At 40.1% G+C, this 24,565-nt stretch overlaps 1 protein-coding gene across 1 annotated transcript in view; it reads left to right on the top strand.

Annotated features, from left to right (window-relative positions):
- Positions 1-24,565, top strand: part of LOC126162644 (dihydrolipoyllysine-residue acetyltransferase component of pyruvate dehydrogenase complex, mitochondrial) — a 73,775-nt gene that overhangs the window by 22,333 nt on the left and 26,877 nt on the right. The window contains exon 5 of the mRNA XM_049919281.1: positions 7,759-7,932. Within this exon, the coding sequence (XP_049775238.1) occupies positions 7,759-7,932 (174 nt within the window). The remainder of the gene's footprint in view (positions 1-7,758; positions 7,933-24,565) is intronic.

The following is a 24,565-nucleotide window of genomic DNA, read 5'->3' as shown; positions in this document are numbered from 1 at the left end:
TGGATAAACCCTGTTGTCATACCCTTTATGACCAGAATACTGCACAGTTGCTGGTGGGCTGGGATGTAGTCAGAATTGGAAAGTGGTGCGAGCTTCAAATTAACATAAGATAATCATGTTTAGAAAAAAGAAATGTATTGGTTTATTTCAACATATGTATTACATGGTGAGGATTGCCAAAGGGACAAGAGATGATAACTTAAGTAGCCTCAGGCCCATCTTGGAGGAGAAGGAAAGTGCAGAGGTAAAGAGAACTAAGTCATTTAACATCTGCTCTGGCAATGACCCAGAACAGAAGAGAGTAATTTTGCATCTGAAGGTCCGAGAGCCCTCAGTCTTGTGAGATGATCCTCTGGTGTGATTTGTCAGGATGGTTTTGCAGGCAATGATTCGGACTATTCCAGCATGGTGGTAGGCTGTTGTCTCTTCAGCAGAAACGAGACAGACCTCCGAAAAAGACAGCCTCTTTTTAAAATTTAAATAATTAAAAAAAGTTCACATTTGGGGCCCAGAGCACATTTCACATCTCCTGTCTTGCCCCTCACAGTGAAGGACATCAATTTTTAATGGAATTAAAGTTTAATCACTCAATACCTGTTACATGATGGACATATTCACAAATTTTGGTAAATATTGAACTGGTGCTTCATGGTGTAAAATTTTCCATTGCCATCATTGTACACTCCTGGAAATGGAAAAATGAACACATTGACACCGGTGTGTCAGACCCACCATACTTGCTCCGGACACTGCGAGAGAGCTGTACAAGCAATGATCACACGCACGGCACAGCGGACACACCAGGAACCGCGGTGTTGGCCGTCGAATGGCACTAGCTGCGCAGCATTTGTGCACCGCCGCCGTCAGTGTCAGCCAGTTTCCCGTGGCATACGGAGCTCCATCGCAGTCTTTAACACTGGTAGCATGCCGCGACAGCGTGGACGTGAACCGTATGTGCAGTTGACGGACTTTGAGCGAGGGCGTATAGTGGGCATGCGGGAGGCCGGGTGGACGTACCGCCGAATTGCTCAACACGTGGGGCGTGAGGTCTCCACAGTACATCGATGTTGTCGCCAGTGGTCGGCGGAAGGTGCACGTGCCCGTCGACCTGGGACCGGACCGCAGCGACGCATGGATACACGCCAAGACCGTAGGATCCTACGCAGTGCCGTAGGGGACCGCACCGCCACTTCCCAGCAAATTAGGGACACTGTTGCTCCTGGGGTATCGGCGAGGACCATTCGCAACCGTCTCCATAAAGCTGGGCTACGGTCCCGCACACCGTTAGACCGTCTTCCGCTCACGCCCCAGCATCGTGCAGCCCGCCTCCAGTGGTGTCGCGACAGGCGTGAATGGAGGGACAAATGGAGACGTGTCGTCTTCAGCGATGAGAGTCGCTTCTGCCTTGGTGCCAATGATGGTCGTATGCGTGTTTGGCGCCGTGCAGGTGAGCGCCACAATCAGGACTGCATACGACAGAGGCACACAGGGCCAACACCCAGCATCATGGTGTGGGGAGCGATCTCCTACACTGGCCGTACACCACTGGTGATTGTCGAGGGGACACTGAATAGTGCACGGTACATCCAAACCGTCATCAAACCCATCGTTCTACCATTCCTAGACCGGCAAGGGAACTTGCTGTTCCAACAGGACAATGCACGTCCGCATGTATCCCGTGCCACCCAACGTGCTCTAGAAGGTGTAAGTCAACTACCCTGGCCAGCAAGATCTCCGGATCTGTCCCCCATTGAGCATGTTTGGGACTGGATGAAGCGTCGTCTCACGCGGTCTGCACGTCCAGCACGAACGCTGGTCCAACTGAGGCGCCAGGTGGAAATGGCATGGCAAGCCGTTCCACAGGACTACATCCAGCATCTCTACGATCGTCTCCATGGGAGAATAGCAGCCTGCATTGCTGCGAAAGGTGGATATACACTGTACTAGTGCCGACATTGTGCATGCTCTGTTGCCTGTGTCTATGTGCCTGTGGTTCTGTCAGTGTGATCATGTGATGTATCTGACCCCAGGAATGTGTCAATAAAGTTTCCCCTTCCTGGGACAATGAATTCACGGTGTTCTTATTTCAATTTCCGGGAGTGTAGTTTATTGGCTTTATGCGCTCACCTATGGTACAATTAAAATTTGCAGTATTGACAATTAGCATCCTGTTCTATCAGAAGCATTGGTCACTATTGCCAGAATATTTCAGTGCTATATGTATACTAGGGTGCAGTTTTTTTTCAGGCTGGCACAAAATTTGCTGGAATATTGGCTATTGCCAGAGGTCTCACTGCACCACACAAACACCATTCCATGCTCAGATTTATGAAGGGTAGTATACAAATTCCTTCACTGCAGTACTGTAGTGTGAAACTAGAGTAGGAAAGCAAACAGATCTCAAATTCATTAGTGGGCTGCATCATTTTATTTAGGCTCCTGCAGTGGCTTGCTTTGGTGCAGTGATGTAGCAGTTTGTGTGCTCCAGGACTGTAGACATGTATCTGCAAACAAACCAAAAAAAGTTAATTACATGGCTTTATTTTGTTGAGGTGATGGTTAAATTTTGATGTTTATCCCTCATAAAACATGCTTGAGTTGGTAGCTATAGGGAAGAATGTAAAGATGAATCAATGGAGAATCCAGAATGGAATGTGACAATATTATGAGAAGGGAAGTTGCTAGTCACCATATAGCGGAGATGCTGAGTCGCAGATAGGCACAACAAAAACCTGTGAAACCAGTCAGGTGGTCTACAAGCTAAGCTGCAACCACTGTGCTGCATTGTATGTAGGCATGACAACCAACAAGCTGTCTGTCTGCATGAATGGCCAAGAAACAAGTGGACCACCCTGTTGCTGAACATTCTGCCAAATATTTCAATCACTGCTTCACAGCCTGTGCCAATAGGAATCTTCCCACCAACACCAGCTTTTCTGAACTGCGCACCTGGGAACTTTGCCTGCAATACACCCTATGTTCCTGTAACCGTCCTGGCCTCAACCTTCGGTAGTCACTTTCCTCACCCATCCAGTCCCTTCCCTGTTCCCATTCCAGTACTACACAGCCGTCATTCCACCACCACACCCAGTCCTTTTCCGCTACCTCCCCCAACCCCCTGCCTTCCACCATCCTCCATCTAACCTGCAGCACTTCACTGTCCGCCACTCCCACCATACATCCCTCCCCCTCCCCACCCTAGCCTCCTTACCCCCACCCAGTCGCCACTCCCATTATGCACTGGTGCTGCATCTTGCAGTGTGGTTTCAGTTGCCTGAGATCGCAGTCGTGTGTGTGAGTAGCAACTTTCCTTCTCATAATATTGAAGAATACATACTTCAATCGAATCTGTACCAAAGTTCAACTTGGCCTTTTTCACAAAGCTTTGACAGGGATGAAAGTAATGTAAACTGGCAGGGGAAAAGAAATCCCAAGTTCCGAATTTGTAATAAAACACCATTGGCCAACTACATCTTAAATAAATAAATTTCTCAAGTTACCTTGTACATTCCCTTTATCATATTTCAATGACACTCTGACCAGATTGCCATGCAGATTGTATAAAAATAAATGAAAACTTTTTAACATTAATCATCCTCTACAATGCAACAAATGAATGAGATTTCATCTTCTTAACAACATTAATAGCTACAAAAGAAAGTGACACGTGGGGGAAGGGGCATGGAGGGAAACAGAAAAGTGCAGATTCTATCATACAGTTTGGAGTAGGGCCTGGGTGCTTTTGACTTTCTTAAATACTTCTTTCCTTCACCTCTTGTTAGAGATAGAGCAAGGTGGCACAGTCAGTAAGGCACTGGACTTCGATTCAAGAGTAGTGATGTGCAAACCCCCATCCAGATACTGATTTTCCATTGTTTATCTATATTAAGAAAAATGCCTGGAGGATTCCTTTGGAAAAAAAGGCTGGTTCCCATTCACATCTTTACCCAACTAGTGATGTATGTTAAATCTTGTCTTTTTTTCATGTTGACACTTGAAAAGAAAACATTGGTTGGGATACTGACTGTCATTAATTTCTCAGTTGTCATACTTAAGAATCTGCTGCATCAATGAAAATGAATACAATCTCTCTGTTGGACATTCTGCAATAAAAATTTGATTGTAGTAGCAAGGAAAGTAAACTTCATTGTGTGATTAACTGAAAACTGTAAGAGAAGGAAACCTTTTCTTACAAGGGAACCTCCCCATCGCACCCCCCTCATATTTAGTTATAAGTTGGCACAGTGGATAGGCCTTGAAAAACTGAACACAGATCAATCGAGAAAACAGGAAGAAGTTGTGTGGAACTATGAAAAAAAATAAGCAGAATATACAAACTGAGTAGTCCATGCGCATGATAAGCAACTTCATGGACAGCATAGGCTCAGGAGCGCCGTGGTTAGCGTGAGCAGCTGCGGAACGAGAGGTCCTAGGTTCAAGTCTTCCGTCAAGTGAAAAATTTACTTCTTTTTTTTCGCAAAGGTACGATCTGTCCGTTCGTTCATTGACGTCTTTGTTCATTGTAATAAGTTTAGTGTCTGTGTTTTGCGACCGCACCGCAAAACTGTGCGATTAGTAGACGAAAGGACGTGCCTCTCTAACGGGAACCGATAACATTTGATAGCAAGGTCATAAGTCAACCGATTCCTCCTCAGGAAAACACGTCTGATATATTCTATACGACACTGGTGATGGCATGTGCATCACATAATTGTCTGAAAATTAAAATTTTCACTCGAGGGAAGATTTGAACCAAGGACGTTTCGTTCTGCAGCTGCTCACGCTAACCACGAGACCACGGCGCTCCTGAACTCAGGTTGTCCTTCATGTTGCCTATCTTGCACATGGACTTCTCAGTTTGTATATTTTGCTTATTTTTTTCATAGTTCCACACAACTTCTTCCTGTTTTCTCGATTGGTCTATGTTCAGTTTTTCAAGGTCTATCCACTGTGCCAACTTATAACTAAATCTGAGGGGGGTGCTATGGGGAGGTTCCCTTGTTAGGACAGATCATCCCAAACTTCTTAATGATGGTAATCTTGTATTTATTTATTGCAGACTTATGTGGCTTTTTAATGAATATTAATCAGATAATAATTTTTTTAGTGTGTAAATCAAATAACTACATAAAGGTGCAAAACTATGAAGCTATTCATTATAAATGCGGAAGTAAAGGCCAGAGAATTTTCTTTTTAGTGGAGGTTAACTGTTAGTCTTTTATTAATTTTTTACAAGTATTCCTATATTCGTAACAAATATTTAAATGTGCAGTGGTAAAACATAAGCTTTGATTTAAAGCCAAGATCAAATAGTCACCACAGAAAATCGTATTATGGAACCTGCCTCTGTAGCCAACATTTATAATTGTTAATGGGCTCTACTCAGAAGTAGGCTGTGCGAATTGTGGTGGTGAAAATGTTTCTAGTGATTGTATTTATGCAGCAATAGAAAGAGACGTGGTTACGAAAAATTTCTGATCATAATAGTGCCAATGCTGTCTGTAAAATTCTAAAACTCTCTGCAGTCTCCAGTGAAATAAGGGTCTGTGATATTGTCAGTAGTGATCCATCTGTCAGTTGAGGATGTTAAACTTGATGGTCCCTTTACTGCTGTACAAGAAGAGTAGGCTGTCAACACCAGATTTCTCTCTCTTCCCTCCGTATCATCATCGTTGTAAACAAAACCGCATTACACTCCAGAAATTTTAACCAGTTATCTAAAAGAAACCTTTACTCTTAGACATGTTGAAATTAGCATCACAAATGGCATAGATCGACAACATTGAGTGTATATTTCATTGTTGAAACACAGTTAATTTTGTTATTTGTATCTAGTACGCCACCACACCTCAATGACTGACCTTACTTTTAATTTTCTTTAACTTTGAATTGTTCTTTCAATCTTTCTTTTTGTCGTCTCTTGTACTGATATTTCATAAATTCATATTTTCCATCTTTCTTACCCTTAAGCATATTTCCCACCACTTGATATATGACCAGTAGTGATACCCTTGTTAAGGTGTTTGTTTTTATAGTAGCCTCTTTTTTTGTTTTTATAGTAGCCTCTCTGACAGTTTTATAATGGATCTGTTTATTTCCCTATTATAAAAAGTGGTCACTATTCTCCTTCTGCCGGTACGTTTCATTATGAACTGAAAATTCTGCATACCTTTACTTCTTTCCCAACAATGTACACATAGCCTTCTGTAAACTTTAACTCTTTGTCAAAGTTCCTTAGTTCCTGACCATTTTTGCCATCCTAAATTAATAATTGTACATATGATTGTTGATTGCTGTCATTTATGCTGTATGTATTTCAGAATTCATTCAGACCATAGGATAGACATTACCACATTTCATTTTTACATTCACAAAAGTTTTCAAATGAGATCTTGTAGCCATTCCTAAGTTTAGCCAGTTCTTAGTTTCAGTATTTGAAATGGTCAGCTTATTGTGCACCTAAGCGCTTTTATAAGAGCAGAAGAAACATCCTTTGAAGAGAAAACACCCTTATCTTCTTCCAAGTTGCTTCCATTTCAACAGTCATCAGTTATACACAAAAATAGATGTAACACCACATCATTTGCAAAAATTCAGTCTAGTCATACCTTCATCTCTTGAATAGTTTGTCTTGTGCCACAAACACTTATAGAAGAGACAAAACATACTGGAAGTTCAGTTGATAAGTCACAGAAATTATTCAAAGTCCTACATTACTACATTATTCAGTCGTGAACTGTACAGAATTCCACCTCAAAACAGTGTGTGTCTAATTGTCTGGATTTATAACCTCATTGAACGTTAACAGATCTGGCCAATCAGCTTGAGTCTATATGATGCAGAGCTCTTTCGCCACTCCATATTGAGCAAAAGGTTTCTATGGAATTGTGTACTGTCTCTTGAGTTGGATATCTGCTGTATACAAAACTCCAACTTGGCACTGTATTGGGCTACAAAGCTTCATCTCGCATTAAAAAGTATTTGTGGTACCATTAAAATTTTTAGTGATTAATGTAAAACATTTAGTTTTAGTTGGTAACTGCAAAATTTTGTATCTGTGACTAATAACATGAAGGCCCAAAAAAGATTAAGAAATTACTAATTTTGGCAAAAAGCTTATCCAAATATCGTGTTACTGTGTAGTCTTCTTTCATACATTTGCAGTTTCTTGCTGAGATTTAAGTTTTGTGGTGTGGCGATGCCCCACAATAAGAATTCATATGAATTAAAAGTTAATGTTAGACCAAGGAAAATCATGTTTCTGATTTCATTGCCACAACACTATATTCAGGCTTTTAACTACAGCAGAACTCTGCTGTTGTCTCGCCATCAAGACAAAAAAAGTAATATGAAATGTTGGCAGCCATTGAAAGAGTGAGCCTATCAATTTGAAGCCACTAACTTCAATTCTTAGTAAAATATTTTGTCCATAACCCTCAGGTTATTGAGAGCTGTGACTGATAATACACAAATAACATCAGATTCTCTGCTTCAGTGTTAGTTGCACATTCTACGTAATCAGATATGGCATCATTCCACGAATATATAGTTGTACTATGGTTGTAGTTAACTTCTTCTTACACTTGGAATAATGGCACAGGTGAATATTTTCGACTTATTTTTAAGAGATGCAGTGGATTCTGTGCTATTGTAGTATATCATTAGGCACCTGAATTTCACTGTAGTCACGCTGTTGCATTGTATATTGGCATTATGGGAAATACTTGTTAACAATTTCTGCATTATAATGTGTTACAGGGTCAAGGGAGTGGTTTGTATGGCTCCATTAAGGCACAGGATATTGCTGCTATGCCGGCAGGTGCTGCAGCAGCAGCTCATGTTCCATCCGGTGCACCTGGTGCGGCTTACACAGATATCGCAGTCTCCAATATGAGATCTGTCATAGCAAAGAGATTACTGTTGTCTAAACAGGTGAGTCTGCCTGCCCCCCCCCCCCTCTCTCTCTCTCTCTCTCTCTCTCTCTCTCTCTCTCTCTCTCTCTCTCTCTCTCTCTCTCTCTCTGTCTGTGTGTGTGTGTGTGTGTGTGTGTGTGTGTGTGTGTGTGTGTGTGTGTGTGTGTGTGTGTGTGTGTTTTCGTATATTACCAATCTTTCGTAAGAGCTTATTCCTATTTTACTCAGAATTTTGAACATCTTGTACCATTTTACATTGTCAAATGCTTTCTCTAGTTTTGTGCCAATATGGTCCCCATTGAAATAATCACAGTGCCTGCTCTGTTGTGGAAAAATGCTTAATATGTTTTCACTCTCTCAGCACAATGCTGTAACTGTTGCAGAAGGTATTATGATTTTCTGAAGCATCTAGTGGATATTATTGAGGACATTATCAAAACACTTTTGTTGACAGTTCACAGCTTTCATGCGATATCTTTTGGATAACTTTGTATTATCCACTAAATAACATTATCAGTATTCAAAACTGGGCTGGGAACCAGTGTAATCTTTACAAGTATCCTTCTGTAAAAACATTAAGCCTGCAATGATTTTTTTTCCAATTATTTCTAACAAATCATTTTTTTTCATTAGTGAAAAACATCCTGTAATGAATGACATTCATATAGACATATAAAGGCGGCTTTTAAAATTCGATATCCCATAGTGCTTAGAGCCATGTTATCTGAAACATCTTGAAACTTGAAGTCATTTGTTAGTTTCTGTGTAGAGATGAAATCTAACCATGCATTTCACAATTGTTTCCTGTGAACATAAATATTAGAGGAGCTGACTGGAGCACAGTAGATGTATTTATCTCGTATCACTGGTGAGCACTGTAATATCGCATTCTTGTTCACTTTCTGAGCTGCAAAATTTAGTGTCAAAACATAGGATCACTTTATTAATCCCTTTTTGAAAACATTGCTTAAACAAAACTACAGGAGAAAGTCTGAAAGCACACATTTAGTGGTCAAATCTCCAAAGCTGCACACAGTAAAGATGATACCTAGTAGCAACCACCTCAACAAAACATGACAGCCAGGCTAAAAATGTAGTGCCAGATGCTCTCTAGTGGCCTAACAAGTGACTATCAGTGCTGAAACAGATATAAGCAAGGTCTTTCCTTAAGGTGCCCAAGTACACAGGGGATTTTAAGTTTCTGTCAGAATAAAAAAACTAAATAACTCGGCATTTCATGTTATGGGGCTAAATAATGAAGAAAATGTTGGATAATAATGCAGCCAGCCACAAATGCTTTTGTTTTAGAGGCATAACTGGTTTCAGGCATATATGCCCATCTTCAGCTGACATTTATGTTAACCGTTTGGAAAACAAATTTTTCAGTGTCATTACCCATTTAAAATATAGAATAAAAAAGTTGAATCAGAACATGCTTTTGAAATTCATAGAAAACCCACCACCACAGATGTCATAAATAATTCTTCATGCCATCGTACAGAGCACAAAATGGCTTATTTCAGATCCATTTTAAACTGTACAAAAACCCTTCCCTTAGTGCATCTGCCAGAGAGAACTGAAATTAATATTATTAAAACCATAGCTAATAATAACGGATATGTCACAAGTAAATGACCATCTTCATAGTAAAATTATAGGTATAAAAATCAGCTTTTGTAAATAAACAATCTCCAGCAGCAAAGAAAATACTTGCATGCATTCCTTTCCTAGGCACAATCTCATATCAGGTTGCAAATCTTTTCCTAAGGACACAAACAGGGACACTGTTTCCAAGAATGAAGATACTTACAGATACTACATACCACCAACAAAGGCAAGAAAATGGATCTCCTAGAAGTAATAAGTTCCAGATGAGCAACTGGAACCAGGTAGTAAATGTACATAATTTCCTTGAGCTGTTCACACAAATTAGGCATAATATGGACCCCCAACTGTAAGAAATGTGAACAAGAATATCCTCACCACAATAGAAAAACACCTATACCACATAGGCTCATAACTACTATAAAAGTAGAGACCTAAATCAGTACTTTGAATAGTCACTCAGAATATCCTAATAACAAATGTTTTCAATTTTTAACATCTCATAAAACTTGTTCTATTTATAACTTTCATATATTTATATTTGAAATAACCAGTTTGTGATGTCAGTATGAAATTAATTAAATCTGCATGGTATTCAATGTACTGTATCAATGAAGATAATCAGTTTTTGCAAATGTAATTGGATGGATAAGAAATCTACTCCCTCGAGTGGGTGCAGGAGCAAACACACATAAGTTATGTTAATGTCAAGCTTTCAGAGCCTGTGGCTTCTTCTGGCAGAAGGGTCAAGAAAAAGGAAGGGTGATGAAAGAATAGGGCTAACGAGGTTTATCACATAGGGAAAGTAATGGAAAAGTTGCCCACAACCCCGGGTCAGGGAGACTTACCATCTGGTGATAGATTCTTGGCGACTTATCCGTAACTTTCCCCGTTTCCGAAACCTTGCGGGTCCTTTGCCTTCATCCCTCTCCTTTCCCTCCAATGGTTCTGCCATAAGGAGGCGGCACTGGCTCCAAAAGCTTGCATATTTCCATAACTTTTGTGTGTGCTCTCCTGCTGCCGCTAGTTTAGTAGATTTTTTTTTTTTTTTTTTTTTTTTTTAAATCTACACATTGATATTATAGTATACAATCTTGATCATTGTCTGCTGCCAGGTGTTAAAAAAGTCATGTAAACTAAATAAGTTGATTCTTAGAGTAAAAGCTTTTTCTTTTTTGTAAGGCTTTGCACTTTCCCCATATTTTCTTTACTTAGATTATACCTTTGCTTAATAAAAAATCAATGATAGTTTTGCTTAGTGGATGCTCTTTGCTTTGTGAATAAAAACATTAATTGTAAAGCACTTGTATGAAGCCCAGCCTGAGATGATGAGGATTTTGAAGAGTGTTTTACTTGCAGCAGCAGTTTACTAAATTGTGTGTGCTGCTTTCGTTGCAACATCATGTAAGTTGTCGTGGAAGGGTATCGGGACCATGGCAAGACGAAGTGCCTTCCACTGGAACATATATATACCGGGTGATCAAAAAGTCAGTATAAATTTGAAAACTCAATAAACCACAGAATAATGTAGATAGAGAGGTAAAAATTGACACACATGCTTGGAATGACATGGGGTTTTATTAGAACCAAAAAAATCTAAGTTCACAAAATGCTCGACAGATGGTGCTGGACAGCAAAACGTCAGTGAATGCGCATGACAATCTTGTATAAAAGGAGCTGTAATGAAAGAGAGAATCGGATGCATCGGCAGTCGCAGCATGTTGACATTACCTGGAAACGCGCTTTTAGTGAAGCTGTATTATCAGAATGGGGAATGTGCTAGTTCAGCGTTACGATCCTATCGCCATAGGAAGGGAATTTGAATGGGTAAAGGTACGTTGACAAATGCAGCTGTGGTGATAATGATTTCGAAGTTCGAAGCCACGGGTTGTTTAGATGATAGACCCTGTAGTGGCCGACCGAGCACGAGGCATAATGCTGCTGAGACCATTAAGAAATGGAAACTGTAGCGGGTTCGTCTATGCACGGGGAAGTCAGCGCTCGTGCAGTCGCATGTCGCACCGGCATTCCATACACTACTGTTTGGTTGGCACTTAGGCGTACCCTCCAATGCTATCCATACAGAATCCATTGGCATCATGAAATGTTACTTGGCGATTTAGTGCAGTGGAGGGCATTTGCGGTGTGGGTGTTTCAAAAGATGGCAGAAGATGACGATTGGTTGAGTAACGTGTTGTGGACCGCCGAAGCTCATTTCACGCTCCAAGGGTCTGTCAACGCCCACAACTGCAGAATTTGGGCTACCAAAAATCCTAAAACTGTCATAGAAACTCCATTGCATGACGAGAAAGTCAGGGTATGGGTTGGATTTACCACATCTGCCATTATCGGGCCTTTTTTCTTCGAGAAAATGCATGATTCTGGTTTTGTAACTCCTACCGTGACGGGTGAGAGGCACCCCGATATGTTACAGAATCACATCATCACCAGCGTGGATGATAAACACCTGATGAAATGTACGATGTTTATGCAGGATGGCGCTCTACCCCATATTGCTAGACGCGTGAAAGATCTCTTGCACGCATCGTTTGGTGATGGTGTGCTCAGCCGCCACTTCAGTCATGCTTGGCCTCCCAGGTCCCCAGACCGCAGTCTGTGCAATTATTGGCTTTGGGGTTATCTGAAGTCGCAAGTGTATTGTCATCAACTGACATCTCTAGGGATGCTGAAAGACAACTTCCTACGCCAATGCCTTACCATAACTCCGGACATGCTTTACAGTGCTGTTCACAACATTATTCCTCGACTACAGCTATTGTTGAGGAATGATTGTGGAAATATTGAGCATTTCCTGTAAGGAACATCATCTTTGCTTTGTCATACTTTGTTATGCGAATTATTGCTATTCCGATCAGATGAAGCGCCATCTGTCAGACACTTTTTGAACTTTTGTATTTTTTTGGTTCTAATAAAACCCCATGTCATTCCAAGCATGTGTGTCAATTTGTACCTCTCTATCTACATTATTCCGTGATTTATTCAGTTTCCAAATTTGTACTGACTTTTTGACCACCCGGTGTGTGTGTGTGTGTGTGTGTGTGTGTGTGTGTGTGTGTGTGTGTGTGTGTAAAAAAACAAAGATGATGTGACTTACTAAATGAAAGTGCTGGCAGGTCGACAGGCACACAAACATACACACAAAATTCAAGCTTTCGCAACAAACTGTTGCCTCATCAGGAAAGAGGGAAGGAGAGGGAAAGACGAAAGGATGTGGGTTTTAAGGGAGAGGGTAAGGAGTCATTCCAGTCCCGGGAGCGGAAAGACTTACCTTAGGGGGAAAAAAGGACGGGTATACACTCGCGCACACACACACACATATCCATCCACACATATACAGACACAAGCAGACATATTTAAAGACAAAGAGTTTGGGCAGAGATGTCAGTTGAGGCAGAAGTGCAGAGGCAAAGATGTTGTTGAATGACAGGTGAGGTATGAGTGGCGGCAACTTGAAATTAGCGGAGATTGAGGCCTGGTGGATAACGGGAAGAGAGGATATATTGAAGAGCAAGTTCCCATCTCCAGAGTTCGGATAGGTTGGTGTTAGTGGGAAGTATTCATTTCAATGAGATGAGATCCATTCTTCATGAAATCCTCCCCACTCCACCAAGAGTGTCTTTCCGCCGTCCACCTAACCTTTGTAACCTCTTAGTTCATCCCTATGAAATCCCCAAACCACCTTCCCTACCCTCTGGCTCCTACCCTTGTAACCGCCCCCGGTGTAAAACCTGTCCCATGCACCCTCCAACCACCACCTACTCCAGTTCTGTAACCCGGAAGGTGTACACGATCAAAGGCAGAGCCACGTGTGAAAGCACCCACGTGATTTACCAACTGACCTGCCTACACTGTGACGCTTTCTATGTGGGAATGACCAGCAACAAACTGTCCCTTCACATGAATGGACACAGGCAGACAGTGTTTGTTGGTAATGAGGATCACCCTGTGGCTAAACATGCCTTGGTGCACGGCCAGCACATCTTGGCACAGTGTTACACCGTCCGGGTTATCTGGATACTTCCCACTACCACCACCCTATCCGAACTCCGGAGATGGGAACTTGCTCTTCAATATATCCTGTCTTCCCGTTATCCACCAGGCCTCAATCTCCGCTAATTTCAAGTTGCTGCCACTCATACCACACCTGTCATTCAACAACATCTTTGCCTCTACACTTCCGCCTCGACTGACATCTCTGCCCAAACTCTTTGCCTTTAAATATGTCTGCTTGTGTCTGTATATGTGTGGATGGATATATGTGTGTGTGTGCGCGCGCGAGTGTATACCTGTCCTTTTTCCCCCTAAGGTAAGTCTTTCCGCTCCCGGGATTGGAATGACTGCTTACCCTCTCCCTTAAAACCCACATCCTTTCATGTTTCCCTCTCCTTCCCTCTTTCCTGACGAAGCAACCGTGGGTTGCGAAAGCTCAAATTTTGTATGTATGTTTGTGTTTGTGTGTCTATCGACCTGCCAGCGCTTTTGTTTGGTAAGTCTCATCATCTTTGTTTTTAGATATATTTTTCCCGCGTGGAATGTTTCCCTCTATTATATTCATATATACTCTCTCTCTCTCTCTCTCTCTCACTCACACAATTTGAAGTAATCAAATATTTTTAATCAGTAGATTTCCTGCAATAGTTTGAGAACAACTGGATAACGAAAAAGTGTGAATCCAAAACATGTGCTTTTTATTTTTATGCTTCAAGTAAAACCCTATCTAAAAAACTATTTCAGACATTTTTCTCCGTTTAAATGCAGTATGTTCTTTCAGCAGTGCAGGAGATGAACTTTCAGCTTTCCATGAATCAAACCTAGATGGGGGCACCATTCTTTGCATGGTACAATGAAACAGTCTGCCATAAAGAGTCCATGACAAAGAATTGTGGCAATGAGTCACAGTGCATACTAAGTGTCACAATAAATATGCCATAACATGATATAAACATCGTACATCGTATGTGTTTTTATGTGTAGCATCTCAGCCAGCCTCTGATACATATTGAATATTTCTCTCTCTCTCTCTCTCTCTCTCTCTCTCTCTCTCTCTCTCTCTCTCTCACACACACTCACACACACACACACACACACACACACACACACACACACACACACAAAAAAGATTTGCATACAATATTTACATTGGTTATAAACACATTACTTAAATCACAATGTGCTCACCACTTAGAACACCAGATCTGTGTGGAACCCAGAACATTCATGCCTCAGGCAGCTTTCCTGCCATGCACTGCTTACATTGCATAAATTATATGAAAATGAAAATATTCACTTACTTAACATTGTTGTCTGAATAGTTTTATTTGTGGCACATGAACAGAATATGCTGTGCCAGTCAAGTCATGTGGCCATAGATTTTTAATGTTACCCATGCGAAGCCGGGCCAGTTTGCAAGTATATAAATAAATGCAGGTGTAGCAGTGTGTTTGTACCATTATTTGGCACTAGATATTAAAGTATTATTGTGCAGTGCTGGAGCTAACAACATACTGCTGCTGAATACATTAATGTTGCTGGAAACATAAGCCAGTAACAGATGGACATGAATGCCTGAAACCAGTTACAGCTCTAAAATAAAAGCTTTTTTTAAATGAGTTTGTGGCTTGATCCCTTATTCACCCATGTTTACTAATAGCTGTGGAGTTCACGGGATCCAGCATTGATAAAATAACAATGAAGAAAATGTTCACTAGTTCTGAATGGACAGGTAAAATATTTTTAGATTCCCACTACAATCATTTGCTGAATCTGGTATGAGACTTCAGATATTTACATTGGTGAGGGCAAAGATAATTGAACCAAGCGAAATTTCAAGAATTTTTTGCCTTTAGAATTATTAATCTTTTCATAATAAAATGTAAGCAGATATAAATATTTAACTGTTTACAGAGGCTATTCCAAGACATTAAAAAACCAAGTAACCATAAACTTTAACATCGTGATCACTCTTCCTAAGGAAGCAAATCTGGTAAGTGTACTTTCAATTAGGTACCACCTGTCAGCTTTGAACAATGATCTTATATTGAGCCCAAGATGTTACACAAACATGGTTTCAAAATGGCAACTGAAAACACTAAAATATAGATCTGAACATTGAATTGTACAAATTTTTGATGATAAATATTGGACAGCCATGGCAGACTGGATTTCGGGTGGGGAGATACTAAAATCTAAAATAATATCCTCAAAATCACAGTAATAGTCAAATACACAAAACAAAAATAGCAAAGAAACAAAATGCATCATTAATTTTTTTCAAAAAAAAGAAGGCACAAACAACTTTTAACTACTATCAAAACATCATTTGAAATATACAGTGTGTTATGGAAATATTTGTTCAAATTAACAGAGGAGGTAGAGAACATCAGAATTGCAATAATAAACATATGGTCTCTGAAGTCAATTTGTAATGTTAGGGAATGTTTAGTCAGTGGTGCTGATGTAAGCTGATGTCAGTGGTACTGACTGGGAATGTGTACAGACATTCAAAACTGCTCTGTGTACAGATAGTTGGCTCATAGATCTGCTTGGAAACACACCATTTCATTCACAATCACCAACACTTGTAACAACACTGACTTCCTTGTAGACACACAGATTGTCACCATCAATACTGCCTTGTGACAAAAACAGTGAGCATAGAATGGCTTACGTGTGCTGAAATGGCTGACATGCATCTGGTATATAGGTCTTTGAATGTAAATGGACAAGCTGGAGTGGGAGACTATTGACAGCACTTTCCCAACAGACAGATTCCACAACACCAAATGTCTGGACATCTGCATCACCTGCCATGCGAAACAGGCATTTTCCATGATACAGGCCGGAATCAAATAGTGTGAACTCCTAAAATGGAAGAAGAGATTCTGGGACATGTTGAAGACACTCCATCTACAAGTACATGACACATTGTACACGTCCTTAGCGTCAGACATAGCATTGTATGGAATGTCTTAACATGACCAACAGCTTCATCCTTTCCATCTTCAGTGTGTGGCAGCTTTAGCACCTGAAGTTTTTCCCCAATGTGTGTGTTCCGCACAATGGGTTTTACAACAGACTGCCCTGCACCCCTTATTTCCCCATCAAGATCCCATATACTGACGAAGCATTGTTTACTTGTGAATGCTTTTTCAATATCTGCGATTCGCATGTTTGGGCACATGTGAATCCATGACATACTTAACTTCATGCTTATCAAGAGCAATTCAGTGTTAATGTGTGGGCCAACGTTCTTGGTGATCATTCCACCTCAGTTGTACCTTTGTGGAACATGTGTTGCTAGAACTGATAGAGGATGTACCTCTGAATGTTTGACAAAGTGTGTACTTCCAGCACAATGGGGCACCAGCCCATTTTAGCATTTCTGTAAGGAATCGTATGACTGAGCGAGGTGGCACAGTGGTTAGCACAGCAGACTTGCATTCGGGAGGACAGTGGTTCAAACCCGCATCCAGCCATCCTGATTTGAGTCTTCTTTGATTTCCCCAAATCGCTTAAAGCAAATGCCATGATGGTTCCTTTGAAAGGGTATGGTCAATTTCCTTTATCATCATTTCCCAATCCAAGCTTGTGCTCCTTTGCTCGTTCTCTAATTACATTTTTGTCAATGGGATGTTAAACACTAATCTCCTCCTACTCCTCGAAATCATCCAAGAGTCACCTTCGGTAATTGATGGATCGACCAAGGTGGTCCTGTGGCCTGGCTGTCAAGGTCACGTTACCTGATGTGTCTGGATTTCTTCCTCTGGGGGCATATGCATATGAAATCATTGTGAAAACAGAACAAGACCTCATTGCTATAATTCCCGTCACTGCTGATACCATTGCAGAGCCCGCATCTCGTGGTCGTGCGGTAGCGTTCTCGCTTCCCACGCCCGGGTTCCCGGGTTCGATTCCCGGCGGGGTCAGGGATTTTCTCTGCCTCGTGATGGCTGGGTGTTGTGTGCTGTCCTTAGGTTAGTTAGGTTTAAGTAGTTCTAAGTTCTAGGGGACTTATGACCACAGCAGTTGAGTCCCATAGTGCTCAGAGCCACCATTGCAGACGTGCCAGTAATCTTCGAATAGATGTGACCCTCAATTGTCCAATAATATATTGCATGCCAAAGGTCGCGCATTCGAGCACTTTCCATGAATGCCACTGCTGTAATAAGCTTGCTAAATGACGTTCTGTGTAGATCATCCCTGTCCTCAGGGCCATATATACCGTAACTAAATATATTTGTTTCCCTGTTCTCTACCTCCTGTATTAATTTAAGCAAATAGTTTTGGGACACACTGTATAACTCAAGTAAAAAGACCAATACCAATACAGAAAGCCAGAAATCGATACTAATAGAAAAATCCAGAATGCGGTATCAAAAGCAACAAGTGAGTTGTATAGCACAAATTAAGGTGCTGATACTAGTACTAGGAAGCCAGAAGCCAAAATGAATAAAGCAAGCCACACACTTTATAAAGGCTGATACCAATGCAGAGAACCAAAATCTTTGAATCAGAATTCCAGAAATAGAAAGAAGTCTGTGTTGCAAGTGTTTTATTAACAATTATGTGGTTCGCGCAGTTAGCGCATTTTTCAGATTATCTGTAAGTAGTAACAACTATTTTGTTACATAAGTTAATACAAAAACCTTTCTAGCACTGATTGATTGGATAGCTAAGCTGAAGCCGAAAGGTAAAGTGATTCACTTGCTTTGAACAGTGAAGGCTGCATTAGTCGTATTTAGGAGCCATTGGTCTGATGGCATTAAAGTGAAAACCTCAATTGTCAAATATCGATTGAGGAAAGCCTATGTGAGTGTGGGATTAGGAACAAAGAATGAAACTCACTGAACCATGGCGATATACAGTGCGAAGATAGTTTAGCAATCACAGCCAGGTATCACAGTGGTAAACAAATGCAGCTCCAGACAACTTATATGCTGAAGTGACTGGATCACACAGTAGACAGACGTCAAAACAAAACTTAGTGAAGGCACCGAGTGGCGGCCCTGATAGAAAAATTGGGTTGAAATAAAGTAAATGCTGATCAAAGTCAATTAAAAATTATGGAATAGAATAAAAATACTCTTAAATTTTTAAAGTAGGTGAACTAGTGGCAACATAGAGAATAAGTGTTTCAATGAACTGCTAACAATGGACCAAAATATCAATCTAAATGAACAGGAGTAGGGGAGGGGTAAGAGGGGAAATGATAGGAGATAGTAAATACATGGAGGGGGGGAGGAAGTAAAAAAAAAAAAAAGTCTTTAAAAATTTTGGGGTAATGGGAAAACTAAACACTAAGCCACAGTGGTAGAGACAAAGGCAGCAAAGTCAGGAGCAGACCGACCACTCACAAAAAAAGAAGAAAGAAAACTACCTAAATTTTGACAAGGCGGACATTATGGTAACATAAAAAATTTAGTTTACCGAGACTCAAACTCAGGACCAATCGCGGGCAAGTACTCTACGCTCTGAGCTACCCAAGCACGACTAACACCCCATCCTCACAGCTTTACTTCCACCAGTACCTCGTCTCTCCAAACTTCACAGCAGCTCTCCTGCAAACCTTGCAGAACTAGCACTCTGGAAGAAAGGATATTGCAGAGAGGTACTGGCAGAAGTAAAGCTGTGAGGACGGGGCGTAAGTCGTGCTTGGGTAGCTCAGATGGTAGAGCACTTGCCCGCGAAAGGCAGAGGTCTCAAGTTCGAGTCTCGGTCCAACACACAGTTTTAATCTGCCAGGAAGTTTCATATCAGCGCACACTCCGCTGCAGAGTGACACTTTTCAAGGGACTTTAAAAAAAAACGTAAAATGTGGGAAATAATGTTTTAAGCTTTTAAAGTTACCTATTGGATACCCCCTTGCATTTTCGCACTTCATATATGATATATGTACAGAAAAGTCATCAAAAGACTTGAGGGACATGTTTACTGTCTAATAAAGATTTATTACCCAACAATAAACGCTGATGTAACTATAACTGATAACTGTCTGGGAAGTAGGGATGTTTGGCTCAATTTCATACATTAAGATCGATGTTTTTGAAAGCCTGCAACTGTCATTCATTATTTAAATAATGAAATACTGCACAAGTTACATATTTTTTAATGCGTGATGTGTTTAGAGAATTTTTTCTCGTTGTCAAGTGCAAATATGTACATAAGTATTTTGAGTGGTGTTTGAACATGTTATTCTGCGTCTCATGCACTGTAGTCGTCTGTTTGAGGTTATCAGGTATCCTGCCTCCTCAGTTATGTTGAAAACCACACAAATAGGAACTATCATTCACATTGTTTGTTTGTGTAACATCACAAAAAATACAAATGTAAATATTGCACTCGACAACAAGAATAAACTCTCGAAACATGTTTTGCTCAGCATGAAAAAAATATGTTATTGGCACTGTGTTTACACTAAAAACATTTGAGCGATGCAAAATGAATGACAGTGGCAACTAGTGCTACAAGTGGCCAAACGCCAAAAGGCGCTAAGTATGGTTCAACAAAGGTTTCAAAATGAAATGGTTTACATTAATTTTTATCTTCTCTGACTGTTTTCTTTGCTGTTGTCTGTGGTGTCATCACTGTTGTCATCCTAATAAGAGAGCTGTGAAAATTATATCTTCATTGTCGCATATATTTGGCTATGTCATGTGAATGTGTTGTGATTTCTGAGCTTGTGGCTACAGTGGGACCTGAGAATACAGCTGTTTTTTATTCCTGAACACTTAGTGGATTTTTCTTGTATAGTGATGTGAAAATGTTACAATTTCTCATGCTTCCAAAAAAAAATCGTCGACCCACTGCTCTCTCATTAACTGTGTAGAACCAGCAGCTGACACACCTCTATCGTTCCTGTCATATCTCGTGGTGAACATTCACAACAATCCAACACAAAATTTGTAAGTACACCACTGGTACCTATCGGTAGACTTTTAACATCTCCTGCAGAAATGTATGATATTGTTGAGTATTTGTCCAATTTTAAAGTCAGTTTGATTCAGAATGCAAATGGATTCAGTCAGACTGCAGTTTAAGCATGTTAGATGTTAATAAAAGCCAAAGTATGCAGTATACATTCAATGGTTGGCAGCACGACAAATTTACTGCCCGCTCACCACTCCCCTCCCCACACTCACCATAGTTCGCAGCCTAGATGTTTCACTGTTTCCCCTTCATCCCTCCATACTGCTTTGCTTGAACAACAGTGAAACATGGATCGCAATATCTTCTAGAGTGTAGGTCATATGCAACAACATCAAATAATACATAAATAAAAGATAGCAATCATGATTCAGTCCAATTCTCGAAATTTCGCTTGTCCTGCAATTGAGTGACGCCTGTTGGTACTACATCCACAATAGGTCTTTCTGCTCTAATTTATTCCTGCAATAACAATTGCAGTCAGTTTAATGTGATTTATTTCATTTGTAAGACATCTAATTGTCGATTAATTTTTTTTCTCATTTCATCTGACTGTCACTATCTTGTTCTAGAGTGGGTTGAAAAAGTTGGTGACGTTTTTTCCTGGAATTCTAATATGTGAACAGTGACTGAAATAGTCATTTGCATACTACTTGAGAAATCATTACAGTTTCTCATAACCAAACAAATATTGACTTGGATTCAGAATCAAATAATGGTTTTCGAAGGAACTGATTTTCGCCTTTGAATGTTGCCTTTACATAAAAAGCTACATAAATGTGTGTGTATATGGTGTCCATATACCATAGGAGATTTTAAAACTATTGCCTTTTAGGACGTTGGAAAGTCTGTAAGATATGTCACTGACAGAAGATAAGGTGATATAAATGCTTTCAGAAGGTTTACTCAGAATACCAGCTGTGTTACTTATAATGATTGACTTCAAATTCAATATATTATATACTAAATTAGGATTGTAACCATTGAATTTCATGATATTTCAAATTAATTAATTCGGGCTCTAAAGAATTAGGGCTTAAATGGATATAAAGTGCTCTGTCAGTCAGAAAAAACTATGTTTATCCACAACAGAATGACAAGACAAAATGTGTGATGATGTCGCTTGTTGTAGGTTTTTGGAAAATGTTACATCATATATGATGTGCCCCTCTACAGGGTGTATACAACCCGGGAGATCAGGGAAAAACCTGGGAATTTTTTATAATTCGGAGAATTTTTTCATTGTTTTTGTTTTCAGTTAAATTTTTGTAATTTTGGCTCGTAAGAACCGATACTCTAACAATGGATATTACTGTAGCCCCCTACTGCAGAATAATACTGTAGCAATAAGACATGAACAAGAGAAAAAATGAAAATAAAACTTAAATTGCAAAGGAAATGCGCCATATACAGCAACAAAACATGGTGCCCATTCAAGTGTATACCCACAGCAAAATGTGTCAAAGGCTTTAGGAAGACTATGCAATGCTTCGTAACAACAGATTGACTCCAATGAGCGTGAGGTCACAACTGTTTACATCAGATTAGTTTTAGCAGTTAAAAGTGGGATCATGCGCATGCGCAGTTGAGTAGTACCTTCTACTACTTCTGGCTACAGAAATGTGGCTGTTGGGGCTGTGTAAGCAGTCTCAGCAAGCAGTTAGATGCTACAGGTAAAAATTTTACTGGAGCGCCCAAGCTGCCAGATTCATGCTTGCGCAGCAGGCGGAAATCTAGGAGGAAGTGGGACGCAAACCTTCTGGAACTGTAGGTTTTCAAATTTTGATTTCATTCGTTCTTCCAAATGCTCAACATCACATATCTTGACAGAGTAAATCTCATTTTTTAATGTACCTCAGACAGAAAAATTTATGGATGTGATACCTGGGGCTCGTGGATGCCACTCAATAGTACCTCATCTGCCAATACATTCATCAAAGCTTTCATTTAGAATTTCTCTCACAATTAACTCCAAAATGTGAGGTTGCTGCCATATCAGATTTCCCTTAACTGTCTGCAGATGTTCAAAAAGTGGCCTATTGTCCTGTTCTAATAACATTTCTTGAAGCATATGTAGGTAATTTACAGAACTGACATTACTGTTTAAAAAAATAAAGCCCAATTAGCCCTACACTGAAAATCGTTGCCAAACACATACACCAGGAGAACTGAATTCTGTTGCCAACGCGACTTGGGAATTTGTATAATCTCACTTGATACAGAAATGTGAATTTCCTTTTCCATTCACTTCAAAAGTCACTTTGTTGCTCCAATGCTTTTGTAAAATTTGGGATAGGCTTTTTGTCGGATTGTGTAAAAGTCATCGAATTCCATATGCTCGTTCATGTCATCTTCATTTGGGTCTTTAAGTGAAGTAACTTATATGGTTTAAATTTCAACTTTTTTTGAATCCTTAGGTTGGTTCGTGCAATTCCGTGCTCCTAGGGCAATTTTCTTTGTGGTTTAGTGAGTGGTTACAAAAAAGAAAAAAAAAGCGTGGTAATATTACAATCTGTTCTGAAGTAACAGACTTTGGCCTACCTGACTCAGGAAGCTTTGCTACTGACCCAGTCTCTTCAAATCTCAAATTTAATTTGTGAATACTGTGTGAAGATAGAGGTTGCACAATTCCAAACACCACTGTAATTAAGGGCATATTTCCACAATGTGTGCAAAACAAATACACGTTGTTCTGTAGTTACTTTTGTATTCATCATTTTTCTGCTAACAAACAACATAACATCACACTGCTACTGTCAACTGACCTACAGGCACAAGACGCTAATAAATTTCACAGCTGACTACCAATATGCTAGGAAAAACAAAGTCTTAAGGATTACAAGTGACAGCTGACCTACAGACTATTCCATGTAGACAGAACAGATGTGTGTGCAAATTGTTATAAAGCATGTACACTGTAAAGCTAGTACTTCCTCTCCACTCCTCCAAACCCCACAGCTAGTTAACTGTTGTGAGGCTTTGAAGAGGAGCAGAAAATAGCTGTCCACAAACAAAGTCATTACTTGCTGTTATTGTAGCACTTAAAACTGATTCCTGATGTACCCCAGTCTTTTGACTGATAAGGTGTCATTTACTTGTTACCCGCAAAGCCATCTCGAAAGTAAGCTCTACCTGAGAAGCTGTAAGGATGTTATGCTCCCATGTAGTATTATAGGCATACAGTCTAAAAATGTTGCTTTAAATGTTGTCTGTGTAGAAAAGAGTTTTGAATTCTCATCCACGGCAGGAGTTAGTGATCAAACACAGAACTTTAAAGGATTCTGTGATAGAAGTGAGGTGTCGGTTAGCTATATTGCAGTAGGGTATTTCTTTTACAGATAGTAGGGACAAAGTATTATAACAACTGGTCATTGTTCAGTCCTTTTCTTGTTGTAGGAGGGCAATTAAGGTTTCCTACTTTCACAAGTCTTGTCTGCCTGGTGATGGAACAGCCACGTACATTAACTATGCCTGAGTGGATATGGGTCATGAGCAAAGCCTCTTACTGACTGAGCAAAATAGTCATTCCTCAGAACAAGTCTTTCCTATTTTAATTCTGCAAGGTTGCAGATTTGAATACTGATCCAATACATAGCTTTAATCTGTCAAGGTGTTTCAAGTTCATTCGTGTTAAATGGGAAGGTAGAACTTTCTAGAATGTCATCCGTATGTATTCGATTCTCAATTTGTAGAATTTTGTTAAGAGGCTGTCGAGAATCAGCATGTGAAATTACAGGTGTGGAGAAAACCACAGATATTCCATAAAAGAGAGAATTGGGAGGGCATGACAAGCAGTCTCTTCATATCAGGGTAGCATTGTTATTAGTGTTGCTGTTTTGTGCTGCAAAGAAAATAGACTGGTTGTGTCAATCTACCAGTGTCAGGTGTGGCTCTGAGGTTGGTATCTTTCCATCTTTGACAATTTTTACTCTGCTGAGATTTCAGTGGTTTTGAATTAACAATAGTGAATGGCTTTGGACAAAATAATTTGTATTGGTTCCAACAATTACTTAGAACCAAATATTATTTGTACAATCATAATATTGCTTTTGAATACTGTTTCATTCATTATGTGGTAGCTTGTATTTTGTGCAAAAATCATT

Source organism: Schistocerca cancellata, chromosome 2, assembly GCF_023864275.1.
Source record: "Schistocerca cancellata isolate TAMUIC-IGC-003103 chromosome 2, iqSchCanc2.1, whole genome shotgun sequence".
NCBI classification, from domain to species: domain Eukaryota; kingdom Metazoa; phylum Arthropoda; class Insecta; order Orthoptera; family Acrididae; genus Schistocerca; species Schistocerca cancellata.
The sequence above is the reverse complement of the archived record's forward strand: the minus strand, read 5'-3'. Positions and strand labels throughout refer to the sequence as shown.